Source organism: Pelophylax lessonae (assembly GCF_965119305.1).
Source record: "Pelophylax lessonae genome assembly, chromosome: 4".
NCBI lineage: Eukaryota > Metazoa > Chordata > Amphibia > Anura > Ranidae > Pelophylax > Pelophylax lessonae.
The window spans coordinates 102,734,107-102,750,444 of NC_138771.1; the positions used below are offsets into that span (position 1 = coordinate 102,734,107).

Here is a 16,338-nt window from a genome sequence, read left to right on the forward strand (position 1 = left end):
GATTTGCAAGTAGAAAGACCAGGAAGGACCTTAGAACACCTATTCCAACCACCCCAGTAACGACTGAGGATCCAGTAAGAATCATTACTAGATATCGGGCACAGTGGGAGGGGGGTCGGTAAAATCCTACGGGATCATTGGCATGTACTAACACGATCTGATAAAGTGAAGGTGATAGTTGGCCCGAGACCAGCAATGGTCGCTAAACGGGCTAAAAATTTAAACAATACACTGGTACAATCTAAATTGCTTAAGATACCCAATAGAAACTGGCTCACGGATCTCCCTGAGTTAAAAGGAATTTTTGCATGCGGTCACTGCACTATGTGTAAATATGTGGACAGGTCCAATGTGTTCTTCGACTCTGAAGGTGAAATAAACTCTGAGATCAAACAGTTTATTAACTGTTTCTTAACAGGGTGAAGGCGCCTGTTTTTTTTTTGTATATGGATTAACCCTATATGAATTCAGGATACCTGCTGCCCTTTTTATTTTTGTGGTGAGTCACCCCAAAAAATTACAGGTTAATATCAATAAAAAAATGGGCGCTGGTAATGGTATGGGTTAATGGTAATTAATGGGTTAATGGGAATTAATTCATTAAGTCCCGGTTCACACTACCGCGACTTGTCAGGCGACTTGGTTGCCTGACAAGTCGCGGTCCATTCTGTGCTACAGGAACCGTTCTAATAGGAGCGACTCAAGTCTACTACTTTTGACATTCCATTATGTGAAGTCCGTGCAAGTCACGCAGAAGTCGTGGTGCACGACGACTTCACAGGTCCCCCCGAAGTCGGATTGCCATAGTGTGAACCGACACTTAGGCTAAAGATGTGTTTGGAAGTCTGGATGGTTTTAACCACTTTAGAACCGCTCACAGTAATACTACTGCGGCAGAGTGGCTCGTTATCGTCTGACGACGTAGTATTAACGTCGTCAGACACTCCCCCTTCTGGGCGGCGCTTGCGCGCCGCCGGAGGCTCACTCCCGCTGTTTTCATTCACAGCGGGAGTCGGGCCAGGGGAGGAGCAGCGGCGATCGCCGCTGCTCTTACCCGATCGTCGGGGATCGAGTCTGGAGATCCGCCCGCTGCATGTAAACACAGCGGGCGGATCTCCATAGTGACAGGGAGTGACAGATCGGACTGTTCAGCATAGCTGGACATCCGATCTGTCCATGACTCACACAGTCACCTCCCCCCCTACACGTCAGTAAGCACCAGGCATACATTAACCCCTCCCTCTCCAATAAAATTAACCCCTTCCCTGCCAGTGTCATTTTTACAGTAACAGTGCATATATATAGCACTGATTACTGCAGTAATGTCACTGGTACCCCCAAAAGTGTCAAAAATGTCAGTCAAGAGTCCGATCTGTCCGCCGCAATGTCGCAGTCCCGCAAAAAAAATTGCAGATCGCCGCCATTATGCGTTAAAAAAAAAACACCAAAAATGACAGGAATCTTTCCCTTTGTTAGTAAACGCAATAACTTTTGCGCAAACCAATCAAAATACGCTTATTGCGATTTTTTTTACCAAACATATGTAGCATAAAACAAATTGGCCAAAAATTTTTAAAAAAATTGGTTTTTACATCTTTTTTGGGGGGAATTTCATATAAAAAAATGTTAAAAATATTGTTATTTTTTCAAAATAAACGCTCTTTTTTTGTTTATAGCGCAAAAAGTAAAAATCGCACAGGTGATCAAATACCACCAAAAGAAAGCTCTGTTTGTGGGAAAAAAAGGACGTAAATTTCGTTTAGGTACGGCGTCGCACGACCGCGCAATTGTCAGTTGAAGTCGCACAGCGCCGAATCGCAAAAAGTGGCCTGGACGGAAGACAGCAAAATCCTCCGGTGGTAAAGTGGTTAAATGTGTTCTAGTAGTTATGTTAGTGTTCTTTATCCAATTTAAAGTGCAACCAGTGTGTAACTCAAATAAAATTATGATAATGTCATTAAATGAACATTTTTGGTAAAATTCAAATAATTTAAAATATTTAGACACAAACAGTGTGCATAATTGGTGACTTGTTGTGAAAACAAATAATAAATGGGTGACACTGGTGATGGTGCTGGGAAATATTAACCGATATATTACCGAACTCCTCCACTCCTCTTTCTGGATCTCACTCAGGTATATATAGGAAAAATAGTGGGGAAGCCAAATATAGTATAATGCCGTTTTTTATTTTTTAAAATAAATGTAAAAATAAGAAATGGCTGCTTACAAGAAGTAGTACCTTTCCTGGCACTAGGTGAAACCGCTGTTTGTATGTAAAAGGGTCTGTTTCTGGTGCTCTGTTTGCTTGTCCAGAGACTCCTCTACAGCCCCGGTAGCGTGGTAGCAGCTGCGGCGTGCGCTTCAAGCAGGAAGGATATGACGTCGCTGGATCTCTGTGTTTCCGGGTATCAGTAAGGACCACTTAGTGGTCTCTGTGTTTCCGGGTATCAGTAAGGACCACTTAGTGGTCAGGTGATGGTGATAAATCTTGCTGATCCCCTAAGAACTTTGACTGCATAAAACTACTGGCTGGATGACCTTAAAACTATCAGGAGGTCTTCCTAGATTTGCCAACGTTCCCTATGTGGGCTATCTATTTACTATTTTAGCATAGCTGTGTGGGCTATAGTATATGCTCATGAGCACTTAGGGACTTATAACTCCACAGGAGGTTACGTGCTCCCACACTATCTCAGATCTGGGACTGGTACAAAATTGAGTCATACAGCTTTAGCTCATTGTTTATAGATACTGGGTGCCTGCGGGCAGTCTTCCTAAGCCAGAGGTTTTTCAGTTATACAGTATCAGGGAGATTTGTCCTGACTTAGAACCCTCAACTTTATGCTCCCAGGCCAGACTGTCTTGACCCTACTTGAGCTATTTTTGGTGAGTGCTGGTGATGTGTGTGTGTATGTGTGGCCCGTTTTTGCTATGTGTAGTGTGACAACGTTGTCCGCTTGGTTTTATTGAGGTTTTTGGGGGTTTTAGAATTGCTGTGCTATTGATTTGTTATTTTTCAATAAAGCTATCTTTTTTTAAATCAGATACCATTGTTGGTTCTCCGTAAACAACTTCTTTCCTAGGGTGACCTGCTGGTTCCCCTTTGTTTTCTTTGGTATACTAAACTATTGGGGATGCTAGTATAGTTCTGATCTGATCAAAGATATTGATCCGTTCAGACACTATACTAATAATGGAGGTGTTTAGTGTGTGTCACTGGCAATCAAAGGGTTAAATGTATTACTAAATATGCGGCAGGCAATCCTACACTGTCCTGGATTGACGCTAACTAAAGTTAACGCTAACTGATGTCACCTGTGACACTGATATAGTGTACAGATCTTTTTTCTGATCACTGTATTAGTGACACTATGACAGGGCAATGAAGGGGTTAACTGGGGGTGATCAGGGGGTTAAATATTTATTAGGGGATATATGGCAGGTACCCCAAACCTATCTGGGACTGCTACTAACTATCACTAACTGTCTCTCACACAAGCTTGCGTCACAAGTGACACTAATACAGTGATCAGTAAATTATCTGTATACTGTATATAGTGACACTGTGACAGAGAGTGAAAGGGTTAACTGGGGGTGATCAGGGGGTGCCTATGTGTAATGGCGTCAGTGTAGTGCTTGTGTACTTGCTGTCTGATGCTCTCTTCTGTCACACTGGAATCGAAAAGGGCTCCAGGAGAGAAGATTGCATAATTTCCTGTGCCTGTGTTTACATTACACAGGTACAGGACGTTCTGCAATTGGTCAGAACTAGTCACTAGGTCTAGGCCAAAAATCATTGACCTGGACCTGATGACTGATCGGTTCTGAACCAAATCAACACATCGGGGGATATCAGGCGCACGCCCCCTAGCCCCACGCACGGCCGACGTACAGTTACGTCGGTTTGCGCCGCCAAGCCACCTTGCCGCAGGAAAAATGGTGGCGGGTAGTCTGCAACTGGTTAAGTTTGTGCATTTCTATGTACCACAGCTGGGGTATGTGGAAACAAAAAAATGTCACTTTTGTAAAATTTTAAAAAACACCCACCCGCACAGGAAAATTGCTTATAGAAATTTTTGTTGATTTTTCTAAATGTTTATGGCCAGTAGAATTAGAAAGACAGGAACTGGTTTACAAGTGGCTGCCTGAACTGTCAGTGGAATTACTGGACCAGCAGTCAGTTGAGTATAGAAAAATATCTCTGCAGGGCTGCTTTCAGTTGTGGCAGACTCCTGAACCTTTTCCTTGTATGCCTGTAAATTTTTAAAGCTTGCTTTCATTTAATTCAAGCTCTTGCTTTGGTTTGGCAGTTGACTATCTTACGAAATTGGGTAGCATTGTTAAAACTGGCAATTAGGGTAGTCTCTGTAGCTATAATTGTAGGGAAGTATAGTCACAAAAGTTCTGTCACTCAGAACATGCCATACTCAATTTAAACACAAGTGCAAAGGCAAGAGTGGTGCTTATTCCCATTGTCTATGTGTGCTTTTTTCCCGAAGTGTTTTTTATTTTATAATAAAAGCACATTTCCCATTACTCCCCCACTTCTCCTTAGCAAGAAATAAATGGCTCTGCAATTAACCGAACCTGTCAAAGGCCATAAGCAAAGCAAATTTTAGGATCCCTATTGATTGTCATCAAAATAATATACATTTTTCATTGAATAAAGAGTGTTGAAAATTGACTGGTTTAAAACAAAAACTTAGTCTTATATTTGAATGTAGATGGGGTAGTGTATTCTTATATCAAAGTGTTCATTGCCACAGAAGAATTGCCATTTGTGAACTTAAGTGCTATTTTAGCTCATGGACTCTGATTCTCTGCAGTTTTGTTTTAATACTGCAAGAGACATTTTCTGCTGCAAACGACCTATATAATGGAACCCGTTTCTGCTGAGCAGACCTTGCAAATTGTGAATTATATGCTCTTTTTCAAAGCTATAATTGCTTCTCTGACTTACTGCTGCACAATAAAATGCTGAAAAAGCTCTCTGCCAAAATACCTCCTAGGATCCTTCTATCAAATTATCTTATAAACAACACAGTGTTCGACATGAAATGTAAATATTAAAGAAAGGGAACAAAAGGAAATACAAGTGCAGTTTTAAGTGGCTTGTTTCATGGCTTTACATTTTCATTGCTTTCTGGAGTAGGATTTTTATTATGTTGGAATATGTTTACCTAGTTTTGTATTGATGCAAGCTGTCTCAAGTTGACAATATACGGTATAGATGGAATTTTCAGTTAGTCTGACAGATATGATTGTGGTTTTTCGAAGGTCATTTGCCTAGTCAGTTTAATAGTCTATTCTCTGCACATGCCTATTCAACAAACCTGTTGAACCATTTTAATTCAATTCTCTCTGGAAAATGTAAGTCCCAAGTAAATGTGATTTTTGTTGAAAACCAAAGGAAAGGCTTTAGAAAGGATACAGCTGAATTTTGGGCATACTGACCACAAACATGCCTTCAGGCAATTTCCAGGCTTCAATTTATTCTATGGTCTTTTGGATCAATTCTAAATCTGTAAACTGTTGATTAAAACCACACAATAGGCAATAGCTTTGTCTGGTTCTTCTCACGTATTTGTACAATAACAGATTTCAGGTAATTTATTGAATCAAACATGGGTTTCAGCAATCCCCTGTCTCAGAACAGAACAAAGATAAACTTGATCAAGCCTTTACATGAAGTCTTCTCTGCAGACAAACAACTTCTTGGATAGACTAAGCACACATTTTACTTGGAGTGGAATGAACAAAACTCCCTCCCGGCATCAGCACATTCTCATTTCTGAACATTAATATTAAGTTCCTAGCAAATAGGCTTAACCCAAACATTGAGAAATTGATCCATAAGGACCAGGTAAGATTCATGCTCCCTAGACATGTGACAGTGTCCACAGAATAACTCTTTTAATGGAGGCTACTAGGAAGCTTAATAACGCCCTCATGCTATTCTCACTTGATATTAAAAAAGCCTTCAAATTTCTGTCCTGACAAATATGTTCTTGACCTTCCAGAATTGGGGCTTTGGCCCTAAATTTTCTAATGGGATATCCTCCCTTATTCGATTTAAGCCATTGTTAAAAATGATGACATTAAACCTCCCTTATTTCCCATTGGCTGTGGGAGTAGAAATGCCTGTCCATTATCCTTACTTCTATTTTCTCTAGCTTTCAAGCCCCTGACACAACTTAGGAAAAATCCCAGTATAGTGGTTTTTGATCTTGCTGGACATCACCATAAACTCGCCCTATTTATTAATGCCATCTTATCCCTTATAACTCTGTCAATCTCTTTACCTGACCTTGCCACCACTCTAAGGCACGTTATTAAGCTTTTTGGGCCTTCACATACACTACAAAAGGTTAAAAGCTCTCAATATCTTTCTACCAACCAAACCTGGTTTACACCTCTCAATCTTTCTTTCCGTGCCTGTGGGAGCCTAAACAACTCTCCTATCTGGGATTTTACCTAAAGCCCTTCACATGGCCTGGGGTACCTACTGCCCTCCTGGCTGGGCCAAATAGACGCAATCAAAATTTTCTACTTATTGAAACTTCTCAACCTATTCTGCATCTTACTTTTCCCGATTCCTTTTCATGCAATGAGAATCTTGCAGTGCCAGGTTTTGTAATTTAAATGGAAAAGAAATAGGCTGCAATTACCTGGGCACACTGTACTAGTCTAAACTGTATCATGCAGGCAGAGCTTCGTTATCAGCTGTAACTAGAGTTGACTTCTTGCGTTATACATTAATGAAAGAGAGCTCGTTCTGTCATTGGGTCAAATCAAAATTTAAATATGTGCGATTGCACTGCCTCTAAATCAACGTATAAAAACCTGGTTGAGCCTGGCTGTGGGAGTTTTCACTGGATCACGTGAGAAGCTGGATTTTATTATATGCTTGTTTTTACCTACTAAATGTGCTGGTGCAAAAAATTAATTAATGGGTCCAAATAATTATTAAATTCCAAAAAATCTTAACATAGGTGTATAAAATGCTTAGCCATATATGCCACTCCGTGAAGTCCGTAAAACGATTAAAGTGCATGAATATATAAATTGCTTTATGAAACTCAGATAGGGACAGCAAGCCGTCTGCCAGGTTCCTTCCCAGTGGATGGATGGTTAATAGATGGAAGAAACACCCCAAAGTGTCAATAGGCGGCGTGCATTCCAGGCTACGTCAAATGACGTCACCACGTACGTTCCAGTCTTAAACTTGTCTTGTGCCTGCCTGGTTTTGAACCTGGGACCTTTTGGTTCTGTGCTATGGCTTGGTCTTCTCTGCCACGGAAGACATTTATATGTTTTTGGTAGAATAAATTCATATTGTTTTGGTACATGATGGTATATGCATTAAAAGATACATGATTAACACAGATTATAACAAACAGAATATCTTGGCATCCTAAACTTTACGCATTTTGTGTATCCCTTTCCACTTCATCGGGAGTTTGATGCAAGAAGATATTTATATAGCTAAGTAAAAGAAAAAAAGTCCCATGTACAAAGATGGTAATAAATGGCTTCCTTCAAAGGGAGGAGAAAGAAGGAGTTTTATGTGGCAAGAAGCCTTGATACTTCCAAGTCAGCGCAGAGAGTAAATCCAGCATCTAAAAAGGGGGTAAGGGCTCCAGACAACGGTCTATCCCAAGGCTGAGGCAGGAAAACCCAATCAAGCCAGAGGGAGCAGCCGGAGGATGGGCCAGGTTTCCAAGGTGCAGTCCATAGAATATGTAAGGAAGGCACATCTAGCCCACAATAATGTAGAAGAAATATATGTGTATATATAGGAGTATATAAAATATATATTCAATGGGAGTGTGAATATTAGTGTCTACGTGATGTGTCCATCAGACCAAAGGGAGAAAAAGATGATGAAAGGAAAACACCAAAATCCATTGTGACCAGGAAGTGAAGAAAAGGGAGTGGGAGGGGGGGGACCATGTGAGTTGGTAAGATTTATCACAATTGGTAAATTGTCATAATCTATAGCTATGATCTTGGAATATTTAATTATGTTTTTTTTTTTATAAATTTGAAACAATTTGTACTTTATATGTTATTTTTGAAGTGGCCTGCCTCATTCAAAGTGTCATGACTATTGCATTTTTGTTTCAAAATGTACTTAGCCAAGACACCTTTTCCCAAACAACAGTCAAAAGTTTGTATATAAGAAGCTTTTACTGAAGAGGTGCCGGTTCACACTAATACGACTTGTCAGGCGACTTGGTCAGCCTGACAAGTCGCGCACCGTCGCGGTCCATTGAGTAGTACAGGACCGGTTCTAATAGGAGCGACACAAATCGCTCCGACTTAGAAAAAGGGTCCTGTACTACTTCGGGGCGACCTGGAGCGACTTGCATAGACATTCATTGATTCATGAAGTCCGTGCAAGTCGCGCCGAAGTCGCGCTGCACGCGACTTCACAGGTCGCCCCCTAAGTCGGAGCGAAGTAGTGTAAACCGGCTCTTAAGGAATTTTCATTGGGAGCTGCAAAGTCTTTAATATGAGTTACATTATAACCCACTGATCATAAATCTTCCCCCTTATCAGTAAATAACATTGCTTTCTTAGGTGATGATGCACTTGAAAAACACTGTTGTTTATTTTGTAGGGACTTCTGTACTTGCTTGTCACGGACCAGGGATTTCTTACAGAAGAGAATATTGTCTGGGAAAGTCTACACAATGTGGATGGAGATGGAAACTTTTGTGATTCAGATTTCCACTTAAGACCTCCAACCGATCCAGAGACTGTTTACCAAGGGCAGCAAGATCAAATTGATCAGGTATGTGAAAGGGTGCAGTAAAGTCAAAACATCTTTGTGCAAATTTGTGCATAGGACATGGAGATATGAATAGAAGATTTACCAGTGTAAGGAGCAATGTGTAAACTACAATAAAGTCTAGCAACAAACCAGATTTCACCATTAACTGATCAGCTTTATATATATTAATATGTGGTTGGTATGAGCACTTAGCACATTATTATGTCTCATTGCTCTATCTTTATTAACCACTTTAAGACCGGAAGGATTTGCCCCCTTAATGACCAGGCCCTGCGTTCGTTTAACAGACAATTGCGTGGTCGTGCGACGCTGTACCCAAATAAAATTGATGTCCTTTTTTTCCCACAAATAGAACTTTCTTTTGGTGGTATTTGATCACCTGTGCAATTTTTTTATATTTTTTTTTTGCGCTATAAACAAAAAAAGAGCGACAATTTTGAAAAAAAAAACCAATATTTTTCCATATTCTGCTATGACATTCTCAAAAAAAAAAAAAAATGTAAAATCAAAGTTTTTTAACATTGTAGACCAATTTGTTTTCTGCTACATATTTTTGGTAAAAAAAATGTCAATAAGCGTATTTTGATTGGTTTGCACAAAAGTTATCGCGTCTACTAACTACGGGAAAGATTTATGTCATTTTTATTGTTTCGGTTTTTTTTTACTAGTAATGGCAGCAATCTGCGATTTTTTTTTTTTTTTGTGGGACTGCGATATTGCGGCGGACAGATCAAACCCCTCACTGACATTTTTGACAATTTTGGGGGGACCAGTGACATTACTACAGTAATCAGTGCTAAAAAATATGCACTGTTACTGTAAAAATGGCACTGGCAGGGAAGGGGTTATCAATGGGTTAAATTTGAGCCTAGCGGTGTGATTCTAACTGTGGGGGGGGGGGGGGGGGCGTGGTTTGTGAATTGACCATAGAGACATGTGATCCTATATAGAAGGATCACATGAGCTCTGTGATCATTTCAGGGAGAAGAACGGTCAGCTGTGTTTACAACAGCTGACCACCCTTCTCTCTCAGTGGGGAGCGATAGCGGGTGTCAGGCGGCAATTGGAGCTAGCTGCCTGACCTGTGCATCGGCTTCCCCGCTGCCGAGTGGGGTAGGTCTATGTCGGTTTGCACAGGAGAGCCACCCTGCTGCAGTAAATCGGCGGCGGGTGGTCGGGAAGTGGTTAAATAATCCCATTTAAATAAACGTCCAAATCTACAATACTTTAAAAGATGGCCAGTTTGTGTGCATCTTTCTGGAAATCTTTAAAACATCACAATCTTGCTGCAGCATGGAATTAGAAAGGAGCCTTTATTTGTCCTGGAAAAAGCATGTGTTTCTGTCCTGTAGGACCCAAAGCGCAGGCCATATGTACTGATGATAAAATACTGAAACAGTTTCTCTATAGAGCAATCGGTTTACTTATCCACTCTCCTATACTGTGTATAAAAAGCTGTGTTTTTAGTCTGAATTAAAGTAAAAAGCTGAATGCCAAGTTTAACTGGGCAGTAATTCCCAAAGAGCAGTGGCGGCTGGTGTGTTGAGGGCGCAGGGGCGCCGACCTCCCCATCCATGCATCTGGCCCCCTAATCTGCATGCAGGGGCACCGGACGCATGGAGTGCAATGTTTTTTTTTTTTTTCCAATCACCTGATTAGAGCCAGAGGCTCTAATAGGGCGATGGAAAGGGTGGTCCCGGGGCGCAGAGCAGTGCGTCCCGAGCCCACCCATTGTGTGACAATAGCGAATGATAATTCGCTATTTTCACACCGATCCTCCTCCAATTAGGAAGGCCGAGCCGAGGATGAGGAGGGAACGGGAGGAGGAAACGGGAGGAGGACTCGAGAAGACACGCCGCCGGAAGCCGCCCGCCGAAGCCGGAGTGAGAAGAAGCCACCCGCCGGGAGTCCGGGACCTGCTCCAGGTAAGTGCACTGGTCTGGGGGTGGCACACTGCATTGAAAGGGGCACGCACGCTGAACTCTGCATTGATGGGGGCACGGCACAATATTCATTGCATTGAAGGGGGCACAGCACAGTTGCATTGAAGGGGGCACAGCACAGTTGCATCAAAGGGGGCACAGCACAGTTGCATTGAAGGGGGCACGCACGCTGAACTCTGCATTGTGGGGGCACAGCACAGTGTTCATTGCATTGTGAGGGCACAGCACAGTATTCATTGCATTGTGGGGGCACAGCACAGTGTCCATTGCATTGAAGGGGGCACAGCACAGTGTTCATTGCATTGAAGGGGGCACAGCACAGTGTTCATTGCATTGAAGGGGGAACAGCACAGTGTCCATTGCATTGAAGGGGGCGCAGCACAGTGTCCATTGCATTGAAGGGGGCGCAGCACAGTGTTCATTGCATTGAAGGGGGCACATCACAGTGTTCATTGCATTGAAGGGGCACAGCACAGTGTTCATTGCATTCAAGGGGCACAGCACAGTGTTCATTGCATTGAAGGGGCACAGCACAGTGTTCATTGCATTGAAGGGGGCACAGCACAGTGTTCATTGCATTGAAGGGGGCACAGAACAGTGTTCATTGCATTGTGTGGGCACAGCACAGTGTTCATTGCATTGAAGGGGGCACAGCACAGTGTTCATTGCATTGAAGGGGGCACAGCGCAGTGTTCATTGCATTGAAGAGGGCACAGCACAGTGTTCATTGCATTGTGGGGGCACAGCACAGTGTTCATTGCATTGTGGGGGCACAGCACAGTGTTCATTGCATTGTGGGGGCACAGCACAGTGTTCATTGCATTAAAGGGGGCACAGCACAGTGTTCATTGCATTGTTGGGTCACAACACAGTGTTCATTGCATTGTGGGGTCACAGCACAGTGTTCATTGCATTGAAGGGGGCACAGCACAGTGTTCATTGCATTGAAGGGGGCACAGCACAGTGTTCATCGCATTGTGGGGGCACAGCACAGTGTTCATTGCATTGAAGGGGGCACAGCAGTGTTCATTGTATTGAAGGGGGCACAGCACAGTGTTCATTGCATTGAAGGGGACACAGCACAGTGTTCATTGCATTGAAGGGGGCACAGCACAGTGTTCATTGCATTGAAGGGGGCACAGCACAGTGTTCATTGCATTGAAGGGGGCACGCAAACTGATCTCTGTATTGAAGGGGGCATGTATGTTGGTCACTGCATTGAAGGGGGCATGTACGCTGGTCTCTGCATTGAAAGGGGGCATGTACGCTGGTCTCTGCATTGAAAGGGGCATGTACGCTGGTCTCTGCATTGAAAGGGGGCATATACCATCTCCTGTACCATGACCTGTGACATGCCTGTACCATGACCTGTGCCATGCCTTTACCATATCTGTGCCATGCCTATACCATCACCTGTGCCATGACCTGTGCCATGCCCTTACCATGACCTGTGCCATGCCTATACCATCTCCTGTGCCATGCCTGTATCATCACCTGTGCCATGCCTGTACCATGACCTCAAAGTCACGCAATTTTATACCGCGTTTTTTGACGTGAAGCAATACCTATTACATTTTTATTTTTGCACCCCCCCAAAAATTTTGAGCACCAGCCGCCACTGCCAAAGGTTTTTAAGGTGTATGCTCTAGCATTGTATACCTTTACATTCATTTACCACTTAATGAACCACAGATTTGAAACAAGCCAATACATTATCAGGTGTTTGGTCTGGAATTGTTAACTTAATGTATTGATGTTGGTGTAAATGATCTGGTTCCTGGACAGGCGGCTTCTACAACCCAGAGGATCTCCACAGTTTTCTTTGGCTTGTAGAATAATGTAATGAGAATTGAAATTGAAGTGCAACACCACTGCTAAGAGATCCAGATACAACTTTATTCCATTAAAGGTCAGGGGTACAACCTAAAAAAGTATCCAACGCATTTCAGGGATACAAGCACCCCCTTCATCAGGGTTTTTCCATGTGTGAATTACAAACACAGGCTTTATCAGCGGCTTGTTTGACAGCAAACCCTGATGAAAGGAGTGCTTGAACCCCCCGTTGGCTCCCCGTAGGCTACTTTTTAGGATTGTACCGCTGACTTTTATTGGAATAAAGTTGTATCTGGACCTCTTAGGAGTGGTATGGCTCTTCAATTTCAGTTATCTTTTTCTAAAACAAGTCAGCAGTGGCAGCTTCCATACTAATCCATTGTATGTTTTACAGTAATCAATGAAATGAGCAAAGTGTTGGTGCTGTGCAAACATGCTAAGATTGGTGAACTTCCAACATTTCAACTGCTTAATTATGTCATCTCTGTAGAGGTTGTAGGAGCGATCACTTTGTCAACAAACCGGCGTCCTGTCCAGTTCAGGTCTCTCCTCTCCTCACACCGATACAGCGCGTGAGGAGAGAGAAACACTGCAGCAGTGTAAGACGGCTGGATTTGGTGTGCCATTACAGTGCCCATCCGTGCCATCACAGTGCCCATCCATAGCATCACAGTGCTCACCAGTGTCAGATAAGTGCTACTACAGTGCTCATTAGTGCCTCACAAAAGTGTAATAGGTAGTGAAGAAATTAGATGTGTAATTTATGTCCCAAGAACACCTGACAGTGCTCCCTGCATTTTTGGGCCTCTGTATGTGGCTAGGCTGTGAAAAAGTCTCGCACGTGTGGTATCAACATACTTAGGAGGAGTAGCAGAATGTGTTTTGGGGTGTAGTTGCAAGTATGCATATGTCATGTGAGAGAAATTTGACAGTTTTGTGGGAAAAGAAAAAAATCTTTATTTTGCAAAGAATTGTGGAAAAAAAAATGACAACTTTAACCACTTCCGGACTGCCCGCCGCTGTTGTGTCGCTACTTTGATGTTAAATACCGGGGTTATACATATACATATACAGGTGCATCACTAAAATTATAATATCCTTAAAAAGTTAATTTATTTCAGTAATTTAATTCAAAAAGTGAAGCTCTTATAGCTTATATAGATGCATTACACAGTGTTGTATTTAAAGCATTTCTTTCTTTAAATTTTGATAAAAAATTACTTACAGCTAGTGAAAACCCAAAATTCAGTATCTCAGAAAATTTGAATATTACGTAAGACCAATTAAAAAAGATTTTTAATACAGAAATGTTGGCTTACTGAAAAGTATGTCCATTTACAGTATGCACTCAATACTTGGTCAGGGCTCCTTTTGCATGAATTACTGCATTAATGCGGCGCGGCGTGGAGATCAGCCTCTGGCACTGCTGAGGTGTTATGGAAGCCCAGGTTTCTTTGATAGTGGCTTTTGGCTCATTTGCATCGTTCGGTCTGGTATCTCTCATCTTTCTCTTGACAATACTCCACAGATTCTCTATGGGGTTAAGGGCCAGGTGACTTTGCTGGCCAATCAAGCACAGTGATACCATAATCCAGGGCTCAACAAATCCTAGGCGCCAGGTCAACTAGAAAGTCCATCCTGGTGCCTGGGATTTGTCAGTAACAGGTGGTTCAGCTCAGCTGCTATTACAGGGCAGGCTGTCGGGTGCCACTATCATCATGGGTAATGTGATTAGCGGCGGCAGCGGGGATGAAAAAGCCCCGGAGATTGAGCAGAAAGAGAGTGGCGCGGCAGCCGCTGACACAGTGGAAATAGTGGCCGACCAGTAAAGTTAGGGGATCCCTGACGGGCGGTCATCCCCGCTGCTGTTGCCTCCCTCCCTCAAGGTATTGATTATAGACTGAGGGAGTCCGCGGCCTGGCTCAGGGATGTTGGGGTTCCAGAGTCTGTGGTTACCCGGCATCAGAATGCCCTAATCCAGTAGCATTGAATGGTGGAAATCAGCCACAGAAGGCAGCGGAGGGAACAGAAAGCGAGCAGGCACTGGGAGCGGAGCTGCCATTCATGCTTTTCAGATAATCAGAGCCAGGGGGCCGAGAGAGGGGGAGAGCCCATTGCCACATCCACCTTCTTTCCTCTACAAAAGGTGCAATGCGAGAGGGGAACTACCTGAGCTCCAATGTCTGGGGGGAGGATTAGCAGATGTAATGTTGAGAAAGGTTCCATATGTGTTAATGCGGCTGCTACTGTGAAGAAATGGGGGGGGGGCTGTGGGCTCATCTCCCAGTTAAGATCTGATGGGGGAAGAGGAGTGCCACTATCTGACTCATACAATCTGGGGGGTGAGATGACTGGCAGGATTTTCTGTCTAATATTCTGTTCAAAGGGAGGCAAGCTCCACCTGCGCCTTACCCTAGCCATGCTTGCGCACCTGAGATCTCCTCTTCTTCTCTCTGCCATGGCATGGATCATATTATGCAGGGTTCAGGGCTGGACCAGCTCACTGGAGTTAGAGCAGGATTCCAGTATGACAGGGGCCCCCCCAGCCGGCGATCTGCAGAAGGTCCTGTGCTGCGCAGATTGGATCTCTGACATTTATATAATATAGGACCAGTCTGTATACCAGTAGCCAACATCATGTCCTTGACTAGATGCATGTCTGATTGGGGGGATCTCGCAAGGATCTAGTACAGCAATCTCCCCACTGAGCTATTGTGTTCTGACAGGGGGCGGCCCCCCCCCCACCCGCCGGAACACACCGGTCAGATTCTTAGCTGAGAGCACTGATCAGCACTCTTAGACATTGGCTGAGAGAACTGTTCGGATGCTGACCAGCAGACCTTTTTTTTCGGTAATGCCCTCTTCGACTGAAGCCGGCCGTTTCGCTGGCTTCTGGCTACAAATAGAGAAGGGGGTTTTGTTATTCAAATAAAGCTTTATTTAAAAAAAAAAAAAACTGTCTCCCTAACTTTTTTTTAGCTGGCTCCTAGATTCAAACTAAATTTGTCAAGCCCTGCCATGATCATTAAACTAGGTATTGGTACTTTTGGCAGTGTGGACAGGTGTCAAGTCCTGCTGGAAAATTGAAAATGAAATCAGTATCTCCATAAAGCTAGTCAGCAGAGGGAAGCATGAAGTGCTCTAGAAGTTCCTGGTGGAGGGCTGCGCTGACTTTGGACTTGATAAAACATAGTGGACCAACACCACCAGATGACATGGCTCCCCAAATCATCACGGACTGTGGAAAATTTTGCATTTCTTTTGGAAATCAAGGTCCAAGAGTCCGGGGAATAGTGGAGAGGCACAGATTCCAAGTTGCATGAGGTCCAGGGTGAATTTTCCACAGTCAGTGATGATTTGGGGAGCCATGTTATCTGCTGGTTTTGGTTTGAGTGTAAGGTGTTATCCATTTACTCTATTTTTTTTAAATATATTTTTTATATATTTTTTATAATATGTCCGATATTTTTTTTTTTTCTTTTTTAAGAAAAATATCTGATATATATTCGTGGTATGCTGATGCTCCCACTTTCCTTCACATTCTTAAGGGCTGTTGCTCCCAAGACTCCTAGTTAGGTGTTTAAACAGTATGTAATACATTTCCACATTGTAATTGGTTACTGCTAATGCACCCTAGATTCCCTCCCCAGGATGCCACCAGAACATTTGTACCTTTAAAACGTACCACAAGGTACCCTATAATTTTTGGCTGCTTGGTATGTAAGGGATGTGGTACACTTAACATGGATGGCATCTATAATT

The 16,338-nt window shown here is 43.1% G+C and overlaps 1 protein-coding gene across 1 annotated transcript in view; it reads left to right on the forward strand.

The window, feature by feature from the left end:
• Window positions 1–16,338, forward strand: part of MINDY2 (MINDY lysine 48 deubiquitinase 2) — a 187,086-nt gene that overhangs the window by 122,348 nt on the left and 48,400 nt on the right. Inside the window, exon 6 of the mRNA XM_082257052.1 lies at window positions 8,627–8,800. Coding sequence (XP_082113178.1) covers window positions 8,627–8,800 — 174 coding nt within the window. The remainder of the gene's footprint in view (window positions 1–8,626; window positions 8,801–16,338) is intronic.